Here is a 27,179-nt window from a genome sequence, read left to right as displayed (position 1 = left end):
CAAACTAAATTACTTACATCCAGGTTGTAAAAGGGCGTATGTGAAAAATTTCAAAAACGGCTAGTTTCAACTTTTAGGGACTACTGAGAGCAGTAGAAATTTTAGGCCTATATAAGTTTCATCAAATTTAGCCCTGCCCATCAAAAGTTACGAGCCTGCGAAAATTTATCTTACTTTCAAAAAAAAGAGTAAACACCCCCTAAAAGTCATAGAATCCTTATGAAGATCCCACTATCAAATTCAGCATATCATAGAACTCTACTGTAGAAGTTTCACCTCCTATGTGCAAAAATGTGGAATTTTGTATTTTTCGCCAGAAGAAAGATCATGGATGCGTGTTTATTATTATTTTTTTTCCCAGGGGTGATCGTATCGACCTAGTGATCCTAGAATATCGCGAGAGGGCTCATTCGAACGGAATTGAAAGTTCTACTGCACTTTTTAAGTGACCAAAAAATTGGAGGGCAACTACACCCCGTCCACGCAGATTTTTTCCCGAAGTCAACGAAAGAAAATTTTGAGATAGCTATTTTGTTCAGCATAATAGTGAAATCTAATAAATATGTTTTTCAGGACGACTTAATCCCCCATAGTCCCCGGGGGAAAAGCTGTAAATTACGAACTTTGAACATTGTTTACATATAATATTGGTTATTGGGAAATATACAGACGTTTTCAGGGGGGATTTTGTCTGCTGGGGGGGGGGGGGTTGGGGGGAGAGAGTCACATGAGAGGATATTCCCGTAGGGGAAAAGAATTTCTCTGAAGGAATTCTCTTCATAGAGAATGTCCATAGAAATCCATAGATTGTCCATAGAGAAATCCAGCATATAATGCTGGGTTTCCCAGCATCATTCGCGGATATTAGCGAATAACTCACCTTATCGTTGGTTAAGTATTTGATTTTAATTCTTTTTATTTTTGGTATTTTATTAAATTTTATTTAATTTTTGGGGGTTTTTTTCATTGAATGTGTTGTACTTTCCGCGCTTGTTTTTTGGCTTTTGTGTTTTCCTTGATCATATTATTTTGTTCGCGCTGAAGAAGAGAGGCGATTGTTCTCTCAAAATATTCACTTTCTGCGTTTTCTTCAGTATTTTCATTTGGCCTTTAAAAGCACCATTTTTGATCGATTTCTTTCTTTATGCTATGGCGGGCCAATGTAGTCTAAGAAATTATCTTTAAAGATTCATTCATTCATTTTTTTCAATCATTTGAGAATTGCTCAACTTGTAACTTTCATTTTCATAAAAACAGTTTCGACTTCTTTGGCCGTTTTGATATTATGCCTTACAAAGTTAGTTCCGAAAATATAGCTAATTTTAGTTACGTGAGAGAATCTTTCCATGGAGAAATTTCTCGTGCGGGAGGAGAATTTTCCATAGAGGGGGAGCTGGGTTTCACAACAATATTTAAAAAACTATCAGCAATTAAATAAAAAAACAAGTTTTTTCGACTGAAAGCAAGGAGCAACATTACAACTTAAAACGAACAGAAAATATTACGTATATGAGGGAGTTGCCTCTCCTCAATAGCTCGCTTTTACGCTAAAGCTTCTTTTTCAACTTTTAAAACAGGCTATTATTCTAATTAAATAGCCCTTCTGATTCAGGAGTTTATTTTTAAGTAACTGGAACAAAAATCCAACCTAGGTTATTATAAGGTTATTATTAGTTAAAAAAAAGTGAAATTAATATGCAAGTTTCGTTTTAATTATTCGTGTACGGTGAGCCAAATTTAAAAGCCGTATTAATTCAAAAACGTTCAGAAATTAAATAGAAAAAACAAAGTTTCTTTTAACTAAAAGTAAGGAGCGACATTAAAACTTAAAACGAGCAGAAAATTTCCGTATATGAAAGGGGCTGTCCCCTCCTCCTCGCCCTGCCCTTTACGCTAAAGTTTGACTCTTTGTCACAACTCTACTTTTAAAAACAATAAGAAAAAATTAGCGTAAGTAGCGGGGTTTTGAGGAGGGAACAGCCCCTTTCATATACAGAATGATTTCTGTTCGTTTTAAGTTTTAATGTTACTCCTTACTTACAGTTAAAAAAGCTTGTTTTTTTTTTTAATTCAATGCTACTTAAGAATTTAAACCGGAAACCAATACTTCAATAATTTAGCCAAAAACCTAAAAACTGGAGAAGTATTGATTATATTAACCAATAATAAAACTTTGACTATCAAAAACGAACAGAGACTAATTTTTTTATTTTTCGAAAATGGATTTTTCAAAGAAAAGTAAAGAGCTATATCAAACCTTAAGATAAGCAAAAATAAAGTGCTATCATAGTTCAAACTTAAAATGACCGGAAATTACTTTCAAATAGTAATTAAAACACAAAGTTCTAAAATGGGTAAAACCTGAATTTTTAATCATGTTTAAAATAAACAGGAATTACCCCAAACAGGAGTTTGGCAACGGCCTCCTCCCCCTAAGTATAAACCCTTTAAAGTCTATTACCGTAGTCATTTGCGCTTTGCTGAAAGGATGATGTATTTCAAACATTTTTTTAAATTATAAAGTTGAGAAGTAAAAAATCATTGTTAAATAAAATCTTGAACCTTGAACTGGGGAGATTTCAAGGAACTTATATCATTTAATATTAAATACTTAGTTCATTTTCATAGCTTCTGTCCAGTCATCTTGGTTAGCAGAGGCATTTTATTTTTACTTCTCGTCAATGTTTTGAAAATTAAAGCATTTAAAAAGACAAATGTTTCAATAAAATTACATATGACAAAATAGACTTTAGGAGGTTTCCGGTTAGAATAAATGAAGCTTAAGCTAGGGTATTCCATAGCTGCTGAAAATTGGAATCTTTGCAGAAGAGGAGCTTTATCTAGACTGTACTACAGCTGTTGTGACCTTTCCTTGCTTTATTTGTACTCCGATGTTTGCATTGTCTGTAATAATAGTGTTAATCCACGAATGAAAGACTGTCTATACCGTCTTCTCCATCCTTTCTCGTAAATAGTACACTTTTTGCTTTTTTGTGTCTTTCGATGTTTCTGATGATTTTGTGTCTCTGATGAATTTTGTGATTTTTGATAATTTTTGTTTGTTGTGATGAGTTTTTCTCCCTTTCTGTTTAATCTAATTTTGTACAAAGTGGGTAACAAATAAATTAGTATGATTAGAAGCTGTAGTAGTACTTGCGGCGAGGGGAACAGGGGGTCATCGACATGTGCCTTTTTTGGCATCTTTATTGAAAAGAATGAAAAAAACAAAAACAAAAACACTCCCCTCTTCTATATTTTAAGAAATACGTTTTGCCCTCCTGCTATATATTTTAGAACTGAAGATGCAACCATAGACGTCACATTAAGAAGGTTAATAAAGCTGCCTCAATTTAATTTAATATTTTTTATATTTAAAAACGCAAGAAATAAGCCATATCCTTTTGTCCGTCTTATTTTTTGTGCAGTAAAGACACATCTACACAGGCATCGTTGAAAACCTGCTACGGAAGTGCAAGAATAACAATCACTCATTCTCAGAAATAGTGTCAGATAGGCTACTCCATTTCTTTTCGGTCAAAGTAATATGATGGTATAAATATCTATTTTATAGAAGACCTGATAAGAACTTTTATGGCTCATACCTGTACCAGTCTTATTTGCATGTTCAAGATCTTGACATTACTCATGCGAAAACTCATGCAATATAAATGGAGCAGTTTTTCTTAATGAAAAGTAGCATCTAAGAAGATAATTAGCAATTTTTAATATTAGCAAATTTAAAAATGTTATATAGAAGAAATCATCATATAAAGCTGTTTCATTTGACATGTATCTTGATATAAATTATTTTTCATAGAGTTTCAGTTACTATTAGCAAGAGTCACTTTTTGTTTCACGTGTTGTTTTTTTTATATTATTAGATCCGATTTTGTTCATGAACAACATATTTCTACACAATTCAAAAGATATAATAACAACTTTGAAATGCAGGTCCTGATTAAGCTACCATTCCTTTTCTATCCCTTTTGGTGACAGATTCTTCTTTTATTGTTAGTGAAATATAAAACCACTGCTGTACAATAGATAAACTGATACATTACTTTCTTATTTCGGAGTATTCCCTTGTGTCTCCCTTGTCTTATTCCCTTTACTAATTTCAAGGATACACAAAGATAATGATACCTTGAAAGCTTGCCTTGTGGCTGCCAATTCAACCATTGTACTTAAAGTTGTCCTTTCCATAAATTCTGCTTCTTCTTCTTTATCCGGTGTGTCAATCAAAAGACACTTCCCTTGAGAGCTTAGAAGATTTGCAGAATCTTCTATTATGTCTGTATCATTTGTCAAATTGCCATCTGTGTTATAGAGGACACTAGGATTAGTGACGGATTTGACAAGAACATTCGCAAGACGGACTCCAAGACCACCGTATAACATGGGCCTGGAAAAAAATGAATCTAGAAAATTAATTAAGATTTGATTCCGACCAAAAGGGTCTTCTTCCATATTCTGTTATATTTCCCTACTTCTCATATACTTAATAATCGAGTGCCAAAAACGTAGGCTATACATCAAAATCAATTGAGATTCAATTGAAGGTTCTGATGAAAGAGCTCTTCCTCCTAGCCTAAGTTAAAATTTTTTATTCTTCTAAATAAGCGTTCGCACCTAAGTGAACTTTTTGAAAGACGCTCGAGTCTCTGATATGGCTACTGAACAAAACATGTTGAAACGCTTCATTTACAAGAGTAAACATTTCTCTCTCTTCTTTGCCTCCCTCCTTTCGTGTATTTAAAATAAAATACACGTCTTTCCGTGTGGCTTAAGGAAGTAAATTGACATGTATCTGTTAGCCATGTTAAATTGATCCACATTTAACCATTTCGTTTGTGGGGCCATACTCTTTAGAATTAATTGGGTGATCTGCCATACCTTAAGGAACTTGGACAAGAGATCCGAATTAACGAAAGAAAACTAGAAGCCCACACCTACTTTTCCGAAAACTTAGAAAAATTATTTAAATTTTTCAACTCTGTTCCAGAGCTAAATATATTCCACTTTAATATAACTTACATAATTAAAAAGTGCACTCTGTGTTTTTCAATAAAACAGAGCAGAGTTTTCTTTTTGAAGTTCAGGAAAGGGTAGTTCCTAATAATATTGTAGCCTACCTACAATAAAAACTTAAAAAATCATCTCAAATTGAATATTCTTGGGGAAATTTGACAGCTTTGGAAGCTCCCTGTGATGCCATCCACTTTGACTGAAAGCCTTTCCGGCACATTGGACAGATTGTTTATGCTGTAAGTACATTAAATAGACAGTGTTTTGCTTAACAATTGTCAAAAGATTACATTTTCCTTTATCAAACAGTTCGTGGTAACGATCAAACAGTTCGTGGTAACGAACTGTAGTAAGGAGCGACCCGGCTCAATAGTAACCGAAACTCTAGAAAATGGAATTTTGATACCAATAGTTACTTCAAAAGAATTGTATTTTAATGCTGATTTTAAATATATAAGTTTCATCAAGATCAGTTATACCCATCAAAAGTTACGAGCCTGAGAAAATTTGCCTCATTTTGGAAAATAGGGAGGAACACCCCTTAAAAGTCATACAATCTTAACGAAAATCACATCATCAGATTCAGCGTATCAGAGAACCTTATTGTAGTAGTTTCACGGTCCTATCTACAAAAATGTGGAATTTCGCATTTTCTGCCAGAAGACAGATCACAGATGCGTGCTTATTTGTTTTTTTGTATTTTTTTTGTTTTTGTTTTTCCAGGGGTGATCGTATCGACTGAGTGGTCCTAGAATGTCGCGAAAGACCTCATTCTAACGGAAATGAAAAGTTCTAGTGCTCTTTTTCAGTAACAGAAAAAATTGGAGGGGACCCAGGCCCCCTCCCACGCTCATTTTCCCCAAAAGTCACCGGATCAAAATTCTGAGATAGCCATTTTATTTATCATAGCCGAAAAACCTAATAACTATGTCTTCAGGGACGACTTACTCCACCGCAGTCCCCGTGGGAGTGGCTGCAAGTTACAAACTTTGACCTGTGTTTACGTATAGTAATGGTTACTGGGAAGTGTACAGACGTTTTCTGGGGGATTTTTTGGTCTAGGGGGGAGTTGAGGGGGGGTTACGTGGGAGGATATTTCCATGGAGGAACTTCTCATGGGGGAAGAGAATTTCAATGAAGGGGGCGCAGGATTTTCTAGCATTATTTGAAAAAACAATGAAAAAATAAATATGAAAAGCGTTTTCTACTGAAAGTAAGGAGCAGCATTAAAACTTAAAACGAACAAAAATTATTATGCATATGAGGGGCTTACCTACTCGTTATACTTCACTCTTTACGCAAAAGTATTTTTAGTAGTTTCAACTATTTATTCTACGGGCTTTGTGATTAAGAGGTCATTCTTAAGAAATTGGGACATTTAAGCTTAAGTGTAAAGAGCGAGGTATCGACGAGGGTTGAACCCCCTCATATATGCAATAAAAATGTACGAGTGTAGAAGTTTGTTACGTAAGTTAATTCGTAAGTTACGTATAATTTTTACCAATGAAAACGTTTGTAAAAAATTAAAAGTTCTAGTTGCCTTTTTAAGTAATCAAAAAATTGGAGGGGAACTAGGCCTTCTCCCTCACTCCTTTTTTCTCAAAATCTTCCGATTAATTGCAATTAATTAATATGCAAATTTTGTTTTAATTATTTATGTGCGGAGAGCCAAGATCAAAACTTGCATTAATTCAAAAACGTCCAGAAATTAAATAAAAAATAACAAGTTTTTTTAAATGAAAGTAAGGAGCAACATTAAAACTTAAAACGAACAGAAATTACTCCGTATATGAAACGGGCTTTTCCTCCTCAACACCCCGCTCTTTACGCTAAAGTTTCTTACCGTTTTAAAAAGTATAGTTAAGAGAAAGAGTCAAACTTTAGCGTAAAGAGCAGGGCGTTGAGGAGGAAAAGCCCCTTTCACATATGGAGTAATTTCTGTTCGTTTTAAGTTTTAATGTTGTTCCTTACTTTCATTTAAAAAAACTTGTTTTTTTTTTTATTTAATCAAACAGTTCGTAACGAACTGTAGTAAGGAGCGACCCGGTTAAATAGTAACTAAAACTCTAAAAAATGGAATTTTGATACCAATAGCTATATCAAAAGAATCGTATTTTAATGCTTATTTTAAATATATAAGTTTCACCAAGTTTAGTTTTCAAAATGTGTCTTATTTTAGATAATAGGGGGAAACACCCCCTAAAAGTCGTAGAATCCTAACTAAAATCACACCATCAGATTCAGCATATCAGAGATCCATATTGTAGAAATTTCAAGCTCCTATCTACAAAAATGTGGAATTTTGTATTTTTTGCCAGAAGGCAGATCACGGATGCGTGTTTATTTGTTTGTTTGTACGTTATTTTTTTTTTTTTTCCCCCAGGGGTGATCGTATCGACCCAGTGGTTCTAGAATGTTGCGTGAGGGCTCCTTCTAACGGAAATGAAAAGTTCTAGTGCCCTTTTTAAGTGACCAAAAATTGGAGGGCATCTAGCCCCCCTCCCACGCTAATTATTTTCCCAAAGTCAACGGATCAAAATTTTGAGATAGCCATTTTGTTCAGCATAGTCGAAAAACCTAAAAACTATGTCTTTAGGGATAACGTACCCCCCCACAGTCCCTGGGGGAGGGGCTGCAAATTACAATTTTTGACCAGCGTTTACACACAGCAATGGTTATTTGGAAGTTTACATACCTTTTCAGGGCGATCGTTTTGTTGGGGGTATTGAGGAGAGGGGTTACGTGGGAGGATCTTCCCTTGGAGCAATTTGGGAGAAGAGAAATTCCATGAAGGGGACACAGGATTTCTAGCATTATTTAAAAAAAACAATGACAAATTAAATATGAAAAAGTTTTTTTCATCTGGAAGTAAGGAGCAGCATTAAAACTTAAAATGAACAGAAATTATTACGCATATGAGGGGCTCACCTCCTCCTAATACCTCGCTCTTTACGCTAAAGGATTTTTGGTAATTTCAAATATTTATTCTTCGGCTTTTGTGATTCAGGGGTTATTCTTAATGAATTGGGACAAAATTTAAGCTTTAGTATAAAGAGCGAGGTACTGACGAGGGGGTGAATCGACTCATATATGTAATAAAAACATGAGAATACAAAAGTTCGTTACGTAAGCTAATTTATAAGTTACGTATATCTTTTACTAATAAAAACATTCGTAAAAAATTAAAAGTTCTAGTTGCCTTTTTAAGTAACCAAATAATCGGGGGGCAACTAGGCTTCCTCCCCCGCTCCTTTTTTTCTCAAAATCATTCGATCAAAACTATGAGAAAGCCATTTAGCCAAAAAATTATACAAATTTCGTTTTAATTATTCCTCTGCGGAGAGCCAAAATCAAAACATACATTGATTCAAAAACGTTCAGAAACTAAATAAAAAAAAACAAGTTTTTTTCAACTGAAAGTAAGGAGCGACATTAAAACTTAAAACGAACAGAAATTACTTCTGTTTTTTTATCAGTAAAGTTTTTTACTATAGATAATTTTTTGCGGAAGGAATTCTCCATGAGGAATTTTTAGTTGGAGAAACAACAAATTAGAAGGGGTTTTGTCTGGAAAATTTTTTTCATGGATGCGGGTATGAACTTTCTGGTATGAATTGAAAAACGATCAGAAGTTAAATAAAAACATTTTTTTTTAATGGAAGTAGGCTAAGGAGATTTTTTTTAAGCGGAACTGACTGCTGGAAAATTTTCGAGGTAACTCTCAGCGTGGATGGAAATGTCCAATAGAGGGGGATTTTGCCTGGAAGGAAATCTCCATAAAGGAATTTTTGCGAAGGTACTGTCTACGGAGGGGAAAGGGGTGAATATCCCGGCAGTGTTTGAAAAACGATCACAAATTGAACAAAAAACAAGTCTTTTCAACAGTAAGTAAGGAGCAATATTAATGTCAGTTTTCTGTACCAACTACATTTTTTAAAATAAACCACCATTACCTACAATCAAGTTCAAGTTTACTGTTAAATCTACTCTACATATCAACGATCCAAAATTGTATAATAACTAGTTATTATATGTTTTCCCAAAGAATTGCAAACGGGGGGAGGCACAGCTATGCGTTGACTTTCATCGTCAATTGTCTTCTACCCACAGCCTCTTCTTGATCTCATGGCGTCACCATTGTCAATATGTCAATTTAAGAAAATAATATATATATATATATATATTGGTATTCATATAGTGTGGGAACCACTTTTCTGATTTTCCTTATTCCTAACGTTTAGTTAATTAATGTAGCAATTGTTTTATCTTCTTTGGCTAAAAATCAAACGATAGCTACTTACAACGGATATCCCTTTAATATGAATGGGGGATGTAACAAACTTTGTGGAACAACCACCAGATTGCTCTCTGTCACATAAACAATTTCATTCCCATAAACTGAGTCAATCCAGTTCATTTCTGGTGCTGGACTGGTCAACCTTTTCTCTTGGAGTTTTCGTAGGAAATGAACTCCATATAATACATTTCCTAAAAAGTCGTTCACTTGGACGTTGATAGCACTGTAATGGTTTTCGAGGTAAGACCTGGAGATATAATCTGGAAAACCGACTTGAACTTTGACGGCTCTCAACTGAAATAAAAAAATGGGATCAAGACTCGCATTAAAAAAGTAAAAAAAAAAAAAAAAGTTTCATTATATTAGATTGATATATTATTAAACTCAACGCAATAGTACTGACCTAGTAAAAAGTGACGTTTCTTTTGATTTATTACTTTTTTTTCAAGTGAATTCATGTATAGTAAGAATAGAGGGGGTAGGGGCCTGATAGACTCACTTTGCATGATCACACGGACATAAAATTCCTGCTTGATATGGATTTACATTCTATTTTTGAAAAGTAATTTCTTTCTTTTCGAGCAAATCTTTGAAACCTCTATTTGAAACGGGAAACTCGAAAAACTCGGTTTTGCCAATAAAGCTGCATAGATTATTTCACATCTGGAGGCAATTTTTTTGGCCCTTTCTATAGTTTCATTTGAAATAGCTATCTTGAAGTTTTAATCTGTTACCTTGTGGAGTTGCGGGGTAACAGAAGGAGTTAAAATTGTCTTCTGATCAGTTTTTGCTCTGCAGAAGAGCACTAGAACTCGCCATAAAATATGCCACCTAAAAAGTCCATTTCCCAACTGTTATTTTCATCCACCCTTTATAGTGAGGACCGGAGATAAGAAGAATCAAATAATTACTGGCAAACCCTATCAATAACAACCGAAGGTCTAAAAAAAGCATTTTGGTAATATCATATACAAAAAAATTGGATTTTCATGGTGAATTCAACCATGAAAAATTCATTAAGGTTATTTTTTTTTATGAGGGATAGTTGTACCCAATCGAACACACACATGCAAATAATTACAGAAGCAAATCTGGGACAGGCATCTCAAAACTAAATTTTAAATTTTAGTCCTTGCATATCCGCCATTGTAATGTAACCGCTGCATAAAAGTGGTTGTTTTTTTTAACTGTGAATTTGGAAGTCTGCTGACGGGGGTCAATTCACGAGAATGTTATTTGAGGGAAGAGGGACAAAACGAATTTTCAGAAAACGTAGGAGGTGGGGCATCTATGCTGGTTTTTCATTTTTCAATCAAATACCCCCCCCCTCCAAAAGGAATCCTTAAATTAACATACCTAAACAATCCTAAATTACCTAAAATCTGGACAGGGGGAGGTAAAATTTTAGGGGTGATTTCTATCTCGCCTGACTATCCTGCCTCGACAATTTACTGGCCTGAGTTTTTGTTTGTTTTCACTCCCATCATTTAATGTTATAAAAACACATTGTATATTTTTCTTAAGACCAAACGAGTTTTTATTCAAATATCAACATCTTTAGCCACATAATATTTAGCTTAAAAGCAAAGGGCTCACATACTTCAGGAAAATTAGAAACTGACATATTTAAAACAATATAAGATCAGAAGCCGGACTGGCCTACCGCACCAAAACAAAGAAGAAAATCTTGAAAACAACAAAAAGCCTATGGCCGGTAGGAAGAAAAAGGAGAATAATTACACATACTTTTCGCTGATATTCAACATGGCGTTCTTAGCGTAAAGAAAGAAAGAATAACAATAAAATATATATATATATATATATATATATATATATATATATATATATATATATATATATATATATATATATATATATATATATATATATACCTACATAAAAAAGGAAAAAAAAAAATCTAAAACCAAACAAGATCCTTTGATTTTCCCCGTTTTTAGGCAGTTATTTTTATATATTTTTTTTCACCACCCTCAGGACACCTTGTTGGATACAAGTGAATCACTCATATGTAATTATTTTTCTTTCCCTCCCTACTGTTCTTTTAAAACAATATCGGGTGCAGTTTTACTGACTCGCCACATTTAAAAACATTTCCCTCATTAAAGCACGAGGTAGGGGGGGGGGACAGATCAGGAAAAGTTTACCCATTGTTGAAGGACCACCTAATGTAATTGCAAACATGAAGAAGCATGTTTTCCTGCTACACATTTACTTTTGAAAATGCTAAATATGGCCTTGAGCTTTTGTCTCGATGATACAAACAGTTTGGCGTATCTGAATTAAACAAATTTAATACATTTTTAATACTTCTGCAGGAAAGTAACTGTCGTGTAAATAATATTCTCATAAAACAATTCCCACAGTATTGAGAGGGGAAGCTTAGTACATGATCAGAATATCACATTTCACATTGTTGACTAACCTTAATAAAATTTCTTCTAAAGTAGTAGAGAGGAGAAATTCTAACCAATAGATATGTCTCGATTTTTCTCCTTCTTATCGAAAAGACTCACGGTCATTCTAAATCTGTGGATCGGAACCTGTCCACATATTTTATAGACAACTGTTTTTAGTTCTCAACACTCAAGGCATCACCACCTACAGAGGGATGTTTGTGGTTAAATGCAGCGGAACGTAGCCGGATTTCTCGAAGAAGGGGGAATGGTTTTTAATGAAAATGATAGGCATGGTAGTAAGAATAAACAAAGGTTTATATTTATTAAGGAACAAAGAAATTACTTATCGTCGATACAGACCTTATAAGGATGCTATAGACAACTGTGATTTTGTAAACAATGTACATACTGTCATTTAGTACCATCAAGATGGGAAATACCGAAAACCAAAACAAATAATATAGATCTAATGGATCTTTTTAGCTTCAGTCAAGAGCTGTTAAATGAGAGAAATCAATTTTAAAGCTGTTAGGCAGTTAAGAATCAAAATAAATTAAGAAAAATGTATTTATTATGCTTACATATATTCAAAAAGTAACAGTATTCAGCTCAGTGAAGCATATGGCTTGTGACTGACGACTCATTCATTTCTCTTGACACATAAGGCTGTTAAAATATCCCCGTTTTCTTCCAAAATCGAAATTATTGTGGCAAAATTAGAGGAAGTGTCTTTTAGAGGAGATTAGAGTAAAATACAGAACCAGATCTAGGGGAGGGTGGCTAAAGAAGGCTAGCTCCCCAGGTGGCACGTCTGGGGGCTAGCAAAGCGAGGAGATTGAAACTCTCGAAAAAGGTCCAAAATTCTCTTTTCTTCCAAAACAAGTTCCTGTGGCAGATTTAATTTCCTCTTTAGAGTCCTCTTTGCACAAATTTCATACATCTATGTCCAACCTAGACAAAGTTAAGGCTAGTCTTTTTGATACCCTTTACAGCAAACAAACAAAAAAGGTAAATTTGTATAAAACCAGTCAAATAAAACCAGATAACTTGTATGACCTAAAAATTCTGTCTAATCTCCGCAAAGACCTGTCCATTAATATAACTAAAGCAGATAAAAGCAATTCTCTAGTTGTCATAGATACGACAGATTACAACAATAAAATTTATTCACATCTAAATGACAAATCTACATATATAACTATAGACCACGATCATACTGATCGGTTTACTAACAAAATTATAAATGAATTAAAAAATCTACAACAAAATGGTAAAATTACCCCACAATTATATAATAAAATTTTCCCCGTGGTAGCTTTTCTCCAAAATTTTATGGTCTGCTTAAATTAAATAAGTAAGGCATTCCCTTAAGACCCATCGTAGCTTGTTCGAAAGCCCCCACCTATCATACTGGAAATGGCTATGTACAGCCTTCAAACATTATGGGCTAATTTGGTAAATATGTGCTAATTGGTAAATATGGTAAATATGGGCCAATTTGGTAGGTTTAGTCGAAAAACTCAAAACCTTAAGTATCTCAGAAAATACAATTATATGCAGTTTTGACTTTGTTTCTATTATATAAATATTCATGTAGCAGTATCTGAGCAATTGTTAGAAAATAAAATGAATGAAAATTATCATTTCATAGAGTTTCAACAACGGGAATAGCTTGACTCTTTGTTTGACTCTTTCTCTTATCTCTACATTTCGAAACAGTACAAAACTTTAGCGTAAAGAGCGGGGCGTTGAGGAGGAAAAGCCCCTTTCATATACGAAGTAATTTATGTTCGTTTTAAGTTTTAATGTCGCTCCTTACTTTCTGTTAAAAAAAACTTGTTTTTTTTGTTTAATTTCTGGAGGCATTTGAATTAATGTGTTTTTTTATCTTGGCTCTCCGCGCATAAATAATTAAAACGAAATTTGCACATTAATTTTTTTTTTGGGCTAAATGGCTTTTTCATTGTTCTAATCGGAAGATTTTGAGAAAAAAGGAGTGAGAGAGGACGCCTAGTTGCCCTCCAAGTTTTTGATTACTTAAAAAGACAACTATAACTTTTAATTTTTTACGAACGTTTTCAAAAGTAAGAAATATACGTAACTTACAAATTAACTTACGTAGCGAACTTCTATATTCGTATGTTTTTATTGCGTATATGAGGGGGCTCACCCCTCGTCGATACCTCGCTCTTTGCACTATAGCTTAAATTTTGTCCCAATTCCTTAAGAATGACCCCTGAATCACAAAGGCCGTAGAATAAGTAGTTGAAATTACTAAAAATACTTTAGCGTAAAGAGCGAGGTATTACGAGGAGGTAAACCCCTCATATCCGTAATAATTTCTGTTCGTTTTAAGTTTTAATGCTGCTCCTCACTTTCAGTAGAAAAAACTTTTCATATTTATTTTTTCATTGTTTTTTTTTAAATAATGGTAGAAAATCCTGCGCCCCCTCCATTGAAAGTTTCTTTCCCCATGAGAAGTTCCTCCATGGGAAGATGAAACGTCGGTACACTTCCCAGTAACCATTACTATATGTAAACACAGGTCAAAGTTTGTAACTTGCAACCCCTCCCACGGGGACTGCGGGGGAGTAAGTCGTCCCCAAAGACATAGTTATTAGGTTTTTCGGCTATCGTGAATAAAATGGCTACCTCAGAATTTTGACCAGGTGACTTTGGGGAAAAAATGAGCGCGGGAGGGGGCCTAGGTGCCCTCCAATTTTTGGGTCACTTAAAAAGGGCACTAGAACTTTTAATTTCCGTTAGAATGAGCTCTTTCGCAACATTCTAGGACCACTGAGTTGATACGATCACCCCTGGGAAAAAAAAACAAAAAAAACACGCACCCGTGATTTGTCTTCTGGCACTAGATGCGAAATTCCACATTTTTGTAGATAGGGACTTGAAACTTCTAGCATAAGGTTCTCTGACACGCTGAATCTGATGGTGTGATTTTGGTTAAGATTATATGACTTTTGGGGGGTATTTCCCCCTATTTTCTAAAATGAGGCAAATTTTCTCAGGCTCGTAACTTTTGACGGGTACGACTAATCTTGATGAAACTTATATATTTAAAATCAGCATTAAAATGTAATTCTTTTGATGTATTTATTGACATCAAAATTCCATTTTTTAGAGTTTTGGTTACTATTCAGCTGGGTCGCTCCTTACTACAGTTCGTTACCACGAACTGTTTGACTTCGCTGCAGTAAGGACGCTAGGATTGGTTTAAAAACTTTTCATTTAAGTTTTCAGGGTTGTATATGGTTGTAAGTCTTTATGTATATATATATATATATATATATATATATATATATATATATATATATATATATATATATACATATATATATATATATATATATATATATATATATATATATATATATATATATATATATATATATATATTTACTGAGGACGGCCCTTGTGCATAGGCCGCCCTGGCCGAGTGGGTTGGTGCGCTGGATTCGGGATCCTGTGTCTGAGAGGACGTGGGTTCGAATCTCGGTGTACCCAATTCTTCAGTTTGGGACGGGGGTCAGTGGCGTGATCCTGTAAGCTTAGCCAGAGTCGACCCAGCTCTAAATGGGTACCTGGAGAAATCTGGGGAAGATAAACAGGAAGGGTGTGCGAAAGCACAGGTTGGCTGGCCCCCAACCCCCCATTGCACTTCCTGGCTGAAGGGCCAAGAAACGGAGATCAGCACCGCCGGTACGGACTGTAAAGTCTAAATGCCGCATCCTTTACCTTTTTTTTTTTTTTTGTTGTGCATAGGGCCAAAATATTCGTCATAATTAGAATTCTGCAGTTTTACGAAAGAATTCCCTATTGTTGTTCTTGTTTTTGATGTTTATAAATTATATTAGTTGCCCATTATTGATACATAAGGTGTTTATGAAAGAGTGGTTGTATAAACTCTGAAGGAGGCTAATTTGATTGAAAACTACTAGTTTTAGTTCCCTTTCTAAGAGTCAAAAGTGACCCCTGCGCCCTTTTCCCCCAAATGGATTAAATGAAAATTTTGAGAGTGCCATTTGGTTCAAATTAGTCCAAAGTTATAATAACTATTTTTCCAGGGTTGACAACCCCCCATCCACTAGGACAAGAACTACAAGCTATACTAATTTCCTATTGTTAACATAAAGGATTTTTAGGAAGGAGTGGTTGTATAAACTTTGTAAGAAGTTCATTTGATGAGAAATTGAAATTTCTAGTTCCCTTTTAAGAATCAAAAGTGATTAGAGGGTAACCAGCCCCCTCCTCTTTCTGACGATCTTGTTTCCTCAAATGCACCCGATCAAAGTTTTTACATAGCCATTTTGTTTAAAATAGTTCAAAATTTAAATGACTGTTACTCACGGGTCGACAAACCCCCATGAGCCTCAAAAGCAAAGGATGTAGGCCATGAAAGTTGTGTATTATTAGATAGATTATTGTATTATAGATAGTGTATTATTAGATAATCACCCCTGGGAAAGTAAAAACAAAGAAAAAACAAATAAACATGGATCTGTTATCTTTCTTCAGGCAAAAGATACAAAATTTTGCACTTTCGCATGTAGGAGCTTAAAACCTCTACAGTAGGATTCTCTGATATGCTGAATCTGATGGTGTAATTTTCATTAAGATTCTATAGCTTTTCAGGGCTTTTCCTCCCTTTTTTCGAAAACAAGGCAAGTTTTCTTAGGCTCGTAACTTTTGATGGGTATAACTAAACTTGATGAAACTTGTATATTTAAAATCAGCATAAGAAGCCAATTCTTTTTATGTATATACTGGTATCCTAATTCGTTTTTTTAGAGTTTCGGTTACTATTAAGCCGGTCACTCCTTACTATAGTTCGTTGCCACGAACTGTTTGAAAGGAAAAACAACTCTAATTTGAAGTTTAACCCAAGTACTACTACTTGTAGTACATTGTCTTATAAGTACCTTGCGCTACCAACTACACCATGGAAGCTTGAAAAAGACATTGTTTTTACTCCATTATTATTGTAACGTGGTTTGGACTTATATACTTTGATTTTGAAAGTAGAGTCTCCTAGCCACTAAAGTCTCCGACTACTATAACTAGGAATAGACACTTATGTTTGTTTTCTTTCGTCCTCAGACCAATCTAGAACCAGGTTATTTTAATTTAAATGAAATTAATTGTTACCATCGAGACCTTTAAAGGGATATAATTTAGTATCATATGACTATTCATTTGGAGACCATTCTCCTCCTATCGGGAAAATTCACGTCCTTGTTCATTCATATATATTATTTATACAAACAAATGCTCGAAGAATACTGGTTTTATACTGTTTTTTTTTTATTTTAAACACCAAGTTAAATGTTTCTAGAATGAGTGTTCTTCCAATTTTCTGAATTTTGTGAAATCTATTGTTATTTTAAATTCAAAACCTATAAATATGTTTCCGTTCCTTTATTACTTTTAAAATTCATTATAAAGTTGTTTAACGTTTTTTGAACTTTTCTTTTTTTGTCTAGTGAATTTGCTACATTTTTGTTTCATTTTTTTACAGTTTAGAAAGAGCTATCCTTGTGTACTTTTATATTAAAACTGATGATCAAAGAGGAGTTATAATTGCTTGTCTTGAACATATAATTTTAAAATTAGGTAATTCTAGTTGCTTTGTCAAGCTTTTGATACTAAAAATTTAAGTTGCTTTGTCAAGCTTTGAACCTAAAAAGAATTATACCTTTATTGAATAACAATGAAATCTATTCGACAATCTCTTCAACCATGGTGATGGAAAACGAGAATGAGTTTAACTAAAAATATAATTATGGCCGTTAAAATTACATATTACCTTCTGGAATTGGAAAAAATTCGAAAGCAAAATTAGAGAATTGGAAAATGAAGTTACAATTATATCAATTAGAAAGTAAAAATCCTGTCCAAACAAAATGACAAATAAATTGATCATCGATTCAGTTGGCGAATAATGCCTATCGCAGAGACTTTTGTTAGTTCGGACCTAGGATATAGTTTACTCACTAATAAAAATTAAACGTTGAGATTGCATTATACCGGTTGACGATTGTTTGACGCTGCGCTTAAAGATGCTACTCAAAGTGCTAGTTAGTCACTAAATAGATTTTGCGTCGAATGTGGGGATAAAGCATCATTATTACCTTTTCAAGCGCTCTTGATCGTAGGACAGCACTATACCAAGGACTTGAAGCCACAGTTGATCCAATTGCATTTTTAATGGTGTCAAATATTTCCATGACCTAGAAGATTTTTAAAGCTTAAAGAGCATAATAAATAAATATATCGAGATGGTGGTAATAAAAATACATCCTGACTTTTTAGAAGCCACGCATCATGTGAAACAGTTTGTTGTAATTGAATTCTGAAGCAACCCGTTCTGGTGATAAGAGCGAACCGTGGCAATGGAATCAAAAACTCGAAAAAATTTAATTTTATAAAATTCTATTTCAGAAGATAGAAAAAAAAAATTCAAAAAATTGAATAATATATAGCCTACAAAAAATAATTGACTTTTTATGGTGGTCCAAATTTTTGAAATCACATAAGTATAGATTTTAAGTTTAAAATAATAAGTTTAAGTATCCCAAAAAGAAAATAATCTTGATGAGAATAATATCACTAGATTCAGCATATCCAGCCTTTATCTACATTTTCTTAAACCCTATTTACGGAACTACGATAATTTATACTTTTTCCGAGAATGATGATCACAAATACCCATTTATTTGTTTTTTTCTTTGTTGTTTCCCCCATCATCGTATAGGACCAGTGATCCTAGAACATTAGCAGAGGAGTTATTTTTGAAAAAAATTGACAGTTCGAAGTTCATTAACAGAAATTGAAAATGATGACCCTGACATTCGGTTTCGATATTTGACCCCCCCCCCCAAATTTATATATATTTATATTATATATATATATATATATATATATATATATATATATATATATATATATATATATATATATATATATATATATATATATATATATATATATATATATATATATATATATATATATATATATATATATATATATATATATATATATATATATATATATATATATATCTGAAGGGCTGCTTTTTTCCGGTTGATTTTAATTTTTGAAAGGAAATACCGTATCTTGAACGTGGCCAATGAGGAATGGGAGGGAAGGGAGTTTTTCTAGTTGCTGCCCTCAGCTCAATTCTCTGCTCTTGACGCTGAAGTTGTTTCTTCTATTCTAATTATAATTAAATTAACTCTAATTAAGCTTCCGATTCTAATTAAACTCTAATTGTGTTTCAGGAGTCGTTCTTAAAGAATTGGGACAAAAGGTCAAGCTTTAGCATATAGAGCGGCTATCGAGGAGAGGTCAGTCCCTTCCGTATACAGGGTAATTTCTTTTCGTTGTAAATTTTAATGTCGCTCCTTACTTTCAATTGAAAAAACTTTTTTTATTATTAAATTTCTGATCACTTTCAGCTAATGCCATGAGATCCACCACCCTCTCCATGGAAAATTTCCCCCTTACCCAAAAAATAAATCCTCCACAGAAGTTGCTCCCACCCAAAATCCTCGCCCCCCCCTAGGAAGTTCCCCCCAGGAAATTTCCCCGGAGAATTCAATCTCCGTTGCAAATTCACCCGAGAAAGTTGCTTTCGGACGATTCTGTCAGAAAAATTCTCCTTAGCAAATTTTAATTTGAATACTTTCATTTATTTCTAACGGGTTTTTCAAGACATGCCCGAATCCCACTATATGGCATATTTTTCCCGTAAATCCTCCTCCTCCCCAATGGAAAGTTTCTTAAGCAGGAAATTTCCCCATGGAAGATTTTTCTGATGATAATTCCCCCATGGAGTATTCCTGCCACATAATATCCCCCGCTGGAAAATCACCAAGTGATTTTAAATCCCGCTGAAATTTTCCCCAAGACGGTTCCCCCAGGTCATCTCAACACGTAAAATTAAGTTAATAAACAGAAAGTAAGATAAATGAAGCAAGATTCGTCTATGAATTCTAAGAAATTCCCCCATGTAAAACTTCCCCTATAAAGCTCCCCCAATTGTAAATTCTACTCAAAGAACCCCTCTGAAAAATATCTGTCTATTTCTCAATTAACAAATAACTAATATACGTAAAGAACTGTTGAATTTCGTAACTTGCAGCCATTTCACCAGAGGCTGTGCAGGGTCACGTGAATGAGGCATATTGATTAAACCTATCAGTTATGCTGAGCAAAATAGCTATCTCCAAATTTTGGTCAAAAGACTATGAGAGAAAAAGAGCAAAGAAGGGGGGTCAGTTGCTCCTCCTCCCCCTCCCGATCTTTTTGGTCACATACAATGGGCACTAGCACTTTTAATTTCCATTCAAATGAGCCTTCTCCTTATCTTCTAGGATTATTTGTTTGATGTGATCACCCCTGGGAAGAAAAAAAATATTCTTATATACTTGGAATCAGCATTAAAGCCAATTCTTTTGATACGTCTTTTGTTGTCAAAATTCTGATTTTTAGAATTTGGTTATTATTGACCGAGTCGCTCTTTACTTACTGTTCGTTACCAAGAACTGTAACAGTTCGTTACCAAGAACTACAAAACAGATCCTGATGGATCTGTTCCTGGCCTAAATTGCTTTTAACTCTTTCATTCATCGAATTTCAACCAAATTCGCTATATAGTTAAAAGAAATAGATAGATATATTTATTCACACGAAAGTCCTATTGGGCCCTTCACTATCTAATTAGTCACAAAATTAAAATTGAAGAATTTTTGAGGGTGAATGGGATTTATTATTAGTCAAAACTTACCTTTCGACTTTTGGGTATTTTCGGATATTTTATTAAAATATCCGGAAATATCCTTCAATCCCCTTGCACATTCAGCCTTCAGTCTTCGTCTCTTATCTATTCTATGCTCGTGCAGATTTTTTACTTTTATCCATTTGGACTTTTAGCTACAAAAATACTTTTCAATCTGTCATTGTGAATAGGCAAATAGCTAAAACTTCCGGTGTTACCGATCTGTTATCAAATGTTTAACGCAATGAAAAACTGATTCATCTTCAACATGAGCTTCCATGTTTGTAAAATAGGGGAAAATAGCAGTAATCATAGATTTTTATGCCAATTTTGCAGATATATACTGAACCGGCTGAAGATGAATAATTTTTGTTCGTTTTAAGTTTCAACCTTGCTCTTCACGTTCTTAGGAAAGCTTTGCTTTTAGTTGTTAATTGGGTAAATCCAGCAACGAATAATTGATCAAATTGACATGTTTACTTAAAAAAAAGAGTAAAAAAAGAAAAAAGATCGTAATGCAAATGAGGGCGCCAGGGAAATCTTGGGGGGCCTAAGGCCCCCCTGCCCCATGGATCCGCGTTGCATTAAGGCTAGATTCTGCAAATCTTACTATTATGCTAGCATTTATGAAATACTTACTAAATATATTTTGAGTTGGAAATTCTGTATTGCAATGCTAGCCTCAGGTTTCTAAGCAATAAGCTCAAAAATTTTCATAAAGCAATTTTGATCGAACAGCATTTTTAAATATGTGTTTTAGACATTTTATTTTTGGATCCATATATTTAACAGTTAGCCTCATAAATGCATTGAATGAGCTCAAAATCGTTAAATACCATTCAGGGTGGAAGTAAAAATTGACGACTTTGGTTTTAGAGGGATAAAGTGCCTCAGGACTTCAAGCAGAGACAATTCAATTACATATTAGAAATTCCTAAGAAAGTTGGATTTTAACAATGTATGACCTAACCAAATTTCTTTGGTTTCGACATTGTTTTATATGGGCTATTTCTATATTTTTTACCCTTATCCGCGGATTGGCTGTTATGAGATTGTACCAGAAAAAGAATTTTTAAACCTTTCAATCGATGGCAAAAACTTGTTCGATGACTGTGAGCTCAACAAGGTGTCACAGGGTTATAAAAGAAAATATTTAAATTATTGTGAAGCCAGTAATAGAAGTGCCAGCTAGGGTTAACATGTCCACCTTTTTTCTATCCAAATACATCTATGAAACCTCTTTTAAAATAGCCTATTTTATAATTTAGACCCTTAGTTTTGGGATGAATTTGTCATAGGCCCTCCTGGATTGCAGTTATCATATTCCCTGCCCTCTCCTGGAGGGATATTTTCTGACCTTTTGTCCGTTTTGATTGAAAAAACTGTCTTCAGATTTTTATTTGAATCCCAATCAGGTTCGGGAATGTGTTGTGCATAGGGGCACAAGGGGCATTAAAGGGATATTTGGTTGCTTTTCAATCGGTTTGGGCCATTAGAAAAGGTACCAGAGATTTCAATCTCCAATCAAATGGGTCCTTCCCTAAACTTCCATAACTATTAGTTCTATATGACGAAGCTCTAATTCTCATTTTTATTATGTTCTATGCATATATTTTTAGCAGCGTAATGAACACAATTTTGATTTATGTAAAACATACATCAATTAAATTATTTTCTTCTGAAAGGCTTTAAAATCATGCTCAGTGTCTTTAATCATGACAACATCCGATATTGGTTAAGAAAATAAATGTATTAAGATAAAAGTAGAGCAGAATAATTTTAAATCTGATCCTTCGTTTTACAAGAGAATGGAAAGGTACAAATAGTATGCATATCATCGTGCCAAAAGCATAAAAAAAACTTCAAAATTAAAATCAAAAGTCCGTTAATGCATTTGGATCTTTATTGGATCTTGATTTTTCAAGTCCGTTATCGCATTTGGATCTTGATTTTTCCAGCACCTTTAGTTCAAAGCCCACCAATTCTAGTTCAAAGCCCACCAACGAAAAGGTACAAATAGTATGTATATCATCGTGCCAAAAGCATAAAGAAACTTCAAAATTAAAATCAAAAGTCCGTAATGCATTTGGATCTTGATTTTTAAAAAGTCCGTTATCGCATTTGGATCTTTATTGGATCTTGATTTTTCAAGTCCGTAATCGCATTTGGATATTTATTGGATCTTGATTTTTCCAGCACATCCAGTTCAAAGCCCACCAATTCTAGTTCAAAGCCCACCAATGAAAAGGTACAAATAGTATGCATATCATCGTGCCAAAAGCATAAAGAAACTTCAAAATTAAAATCAAAAGTCCGTAATGCATTTGGATCTTTACTGGATCTTGATTTTTCAAGTCCGTTATCGCATTTGGATCTTTATTGGATCTTGATTTTTCCAGCACTTCTAGTTCAAAGCCCACCAATTCTAGTTCAAAACCCACCAATGAAAAGGTACAAATAGTATGCATATCATCGTGCCAAAAGCATAAAGGAACTTCAAAATTAAAATCAAAATTCCGTAATGCATTTGAATCTTTATTGTATCTTGATTTTTCAAGTCCGTTATCGCATTTGGATCTTGATTTTTCCAGCACTTCTAGTTCAAAGCCCACCAATTCTAGTTCAAAACCCACCAATGAAAAGGTACAAATAGTATGCATATCATCGGGCCAAAAGCATAAAGAAACTTCAAAATTAAAATCAAAAGTCCGTAATGTATTTGGATCTTTATTGGATCCTGATTTTTCAAAAGTCCGTTATCGCATTTGGATCTTTATTGGATCTTAATTTTTCAAGTCCGTTATCGCATTTGGAACTTTATTGGATCTTGATTTTTCCAGCACCTCTAGTTCAAAGCCCACCAATTCTAGTTCAAAGCCCACCAGTGAAAAGGTACAAATAGTATGCATATCATCGTGCCAAAAGCATAAAGAAACTTCAAAATTAAAATCAAAAGTCCTTAATGCATTTGGATCTTTATTGGATCTTGATTTTTCAAGTCCGTTATTGCATTTGGATCTTGATTTTTCCAGCACCTCTAGTTCAAAGCCCACCAATTCTAGTTCAAAGCCCACCAATAAAAAGGTACAAATAGTATGCATAACATCGTGCCAAAAGCATAAAGAAACTTCAAAATTAAAATCAAAAGACCGTAATGCATTTGGATCTTTATTGGATCTTGATTTTTCAAGTCCGTTATCGCATTTGGATCTTGATTTTTCCAGCACCTCTAGTTCAAAGCCCACCAATTCTAGTTCAAAGCCCACCAATGAAAAGGTACAAATAGTATGCATATCATCGTGCCAAAAGCATAAAGAAACTTCAAAATTAAAATCAAAAGTCCGTAATGCATTTGGATCTTTATTGTATCTTGATTTTTCAAGTCCGTTATCGCATTTGAATCTTTATTGGATCTTGATTTTTCCAGCACCTCTAGTTCAAAGCCCACCAATTCTAGTTCAAAGCCCACCAGTGAAAAGGTACAAATAGTATGCATATCATCGTGCCAAAAGCATAAAGAAACTTCAAAATTAAAATCAAAAGTCCGTAATGCATTTGGATCTTTATTGTATCTTGATTTTTCAAGTCCGTTATCGCATTTGAATCTTTATTGGATCTTGATTTTTCCAGCACCTCTAGTTCAAAGCCCACCAATTCTAATTTATGCATTCTACATAAAAACAAAGCAGCATAACATAATACACCTACTTCAGACTGAAAAAGAGGCAATTATATTTTTCCAGGGTAAGGAGTTATTGCTCACAACAAAACAGTGCATCAATTGACACAACATGACTTTATACTCTGTATAAAGTATGACTTTATACTTCGTAAAGGAGCATTACGAGAAGAAACGCATAGTGATAGATGATACCTAACCTCACTTCACTTATTGAGTGTGTTCTGAATAATACACAAGCACGTTTTAAACTTCAAACTATAAAAGTATCAGCAAAAAACACATAGTAAAAAAATTTATTAAAAGCTATTAAAAGCTTTCCTGCAAAATCATGAGGATTGAGACTCAACCTTTTGCTTATTCATGATGGCACACTAATTGTATCTTTCATTCTTCGAAATATAAGTTTTTGATCTTAATTTTTCCCAAATTTATAATTATTAACTAAACATTTCACATGGTTTTCCTGTCAAATCCCCGTACTCGAAATACGGCAGAAATTTACAGCATTTTGTACTTGAAAATATTTTAACTTCCGGCTCTATCCGAATAAATAAAAAAAAATAGTTTTTTTTTAACTGAGAGTAAGGAGAGACATTAAAACTTAAAACGAACAGAAATTAATAAGCATATGAAATGGGCTGTCCCCTCCGCAATCCCTCCCTCTTTACGTTAAAGTTTTTAATTGTTTTAAAAAGTAGAATTGTGGCAAAAAGTTAAACTTTAGCGTAAAAAGCGAGGGATTGCGGAGGGGACAACGCTTTTCATATACGGAGTAATTCCTGTTTGTTTTAAGTTTCAATGTCGCTCCTTACTTTCAGTTAAAAAAAACTAGTTTTTTTTTATTTAATTTCTGAACATTTTTAAATTAATGCATATTTGATTTTGGCTCTCCGCACATGAATTATTAAAATGAAATTTGCATATTAATTCTTTTTTTTGGCTAAATGGCTTTCTCTTAGTTTTGACCAGACGATTTTTAGAAATAAGGGGTGGGGAAGGAGGCCTAGTTGCCCTCCAATTTTTCGGTTACTTAAAAAGGAAACTAGAACTTTTAATTTTTAACGAACGTTTTTATTAGTAAAAAATATACGTAACTTAAGAATTAACTAACGTAACAAACTTTCATATTCTTATATTTTTATTATGTATATGAGGGGGTTTGTCCCCTCGTTAATACCTCGCTATTTACACTAAATCTTAAGTTTTGTCCCAATTCTTTAAGAATGACCCCTGAATCAGAAAGGCGGTAGAATAAATAGTTGAAACTACTAAAAATACTTTAGCATAAATAGCGAAGTATTTATCTCTTCCTAAATACCTCGCTCTTTATGTTAAAATATTTTTAGAAACCCCCCGCATATGAGTAATAATCTCTGTTAGTTTTAAGTTTTAATGCTACTCCTTACTTTCAATTGAAAAAACTTTTTCATGTTTATTTTTTCATTGTTTTTTTTATAGTAATGCTGGAAAATCTTGCGCCCTTTTCATTGAATTTCTCTTCCCCCATGACATATTCCTCTAAGGAAAGATCTTCCCACATAGTCCCCTCCCCTCAACCCCACCCCCAAACCAAAAAAATCCCCCTGAAAACGTCTGTACACTTTTGAATAACCATTACTGTATGTAAACACTCGTCAAAGTTTGTAAATTGCAACCCCTCCCCCAGGCACTGTGGGGGAGTAAGTAATCCCCAAAGACATAGTTATTATGGTTTTCGACTATGCGGAACAAAATGGCTATCTCAAAATTTTGATCCGTTGGCGTTGGGAAAAAATGAGCGTGGGAGGGGGCCTAGGTGCCCTCCAGTCTTTTTGGTCACTTATAAAAGGGTACTAGAGCTTTTCATTTCCGTTAGAATGAGCCCTCTTGCGACATTCTAGGACCACTTGTCGATACGATGACCCCCGCGGAAAAGAAAAACAAAAACAAATAAACACGCACCCGTGATCTGTTTTCTGGCAGAAAATTCGAAATTCCACATGTAGATTGGAGCATGAAATTTTTGCTGTAGTTTTCTTTGATACGCCAAATGCGATGGTGTGATTTTTGTTAAGATTCTATGACTTTTAGGGGGTGTTTCCCCCTATTTTCTAAAATAAGGCAAATTTTCTCGGGCTCGTAACTTTTGATGACAAAAACTAAATTTGATGAAACTTATATATTTAAAATCAGCATGAAAATTCTTTTGATGTACCTTTTAGCATCAAAATTCTGTTTTTTAGAGTTTCGTTTACTATTGAGCCGGGTCGCTCCTTACTACAGTTCGTTACCACGAACTGTTTCATTGCTCATTTTCTGTTATTTCTTTTCAGTATATACAGAGAAATTGTATTTCTTACAACTATCACCGCAACAAAAAATTTTATCCAACCGTGCTTTGGGTCATATGACTTTGAAATAGCTTTTCTTACAGTAAGGAATTGTTAATGAAGGTTTTCACCTCCCTTTCTCTTTTATTGGCAGGCCTCCAGGGTCTGTTTTACTGTTCATATTGTGGCTTACTGTAAACCATAGGAAATCATCTAGGGGCCAGCCAGCATCAATGTCCCAAAAATGACAAAAAAAAGTTTTTATGGTACAAATTAATCCAATCAAAAAAACAAGCGACATATCTGAGATTGTTTACGATTTTCAAGTAATTCGTCAAAATACTGAGGTCTTAGGACGTGGGATTTTTTTTCTATTTCAACGGACAATTTGGATAATTTTGGTTACGTCCTTTTTTTTTTTTTTTTTTTTTTTTATTATTGGGCTGCCGATTACACTTTTTTTACAAGAAACTGGTAAAGGTTCAGCCACTGTTGGATTTACAGAAAGTACGGACCTTCGGTCGGATTGACGAATGTAAAATTTCACTTAGTTAGCTAGACACAATTCTTGAATTGGTTTAAAAAGGATGATTTTCGCTTGTCGTTTGGACAGGATCAAATGTGTAATAGCTGATCTCCTTTAGATCTACGCCAG

At 34.0% G+C, this 27,179-nt stretch overlaps 1 protein-coding gene across 7 annotated transcripts in view; it reads right to left on the bottom strand.

Moving 5' to 3' along the window:
• Positions 1-27,179, bottom strand: part of LOC136039368 (endothelin-converting enzyme 1-like) — a 223,018-nt gene that overhangs the window by 30,599 nt on the left and 165,240 nt on the right. For all 7 annotated transcript variants that reach the window (XM_065723039.1, XM_065723038.1, XM_065723043.1 and 4 more), the window contains 3 exons: positions 17,883-17,981; positions 9,327-9,616; positions 4,144-4,402 (listed from right to left, as the gene is read on the bottom strand). In XM_065723039.1, coding sequence (XP_065579111.1) covers positions 4,144-4,402; positions 9,327-9,616; positions 17,883-17,981 — 648 coding nt within the window. The remainder of the gene's footprint in view (positions 1-4,143; positions 4,403-9,326; positions 9,617-17,882; positions 17,982-27,179) is intronic.

Source organism: Artemia franciscana, chromosome 19 (genome assembly GCF_032884065.1).
Source record: "Artemia franciscana chromosome 19, ASM3288406v1, whole genome shotgun sequence".
Taxonomy (NCBI): domain Eukaryota; kingdom Metazoa; phylum Arthropoda; class Branchiopoda; order Anostraca; family Artemiidae; genus Artemia; species Artemia franciscana.
Note: the sequence above shows the minus strand (reverse complement) of the source record. Positions and strands in the feature narration are given on the sequence as shown.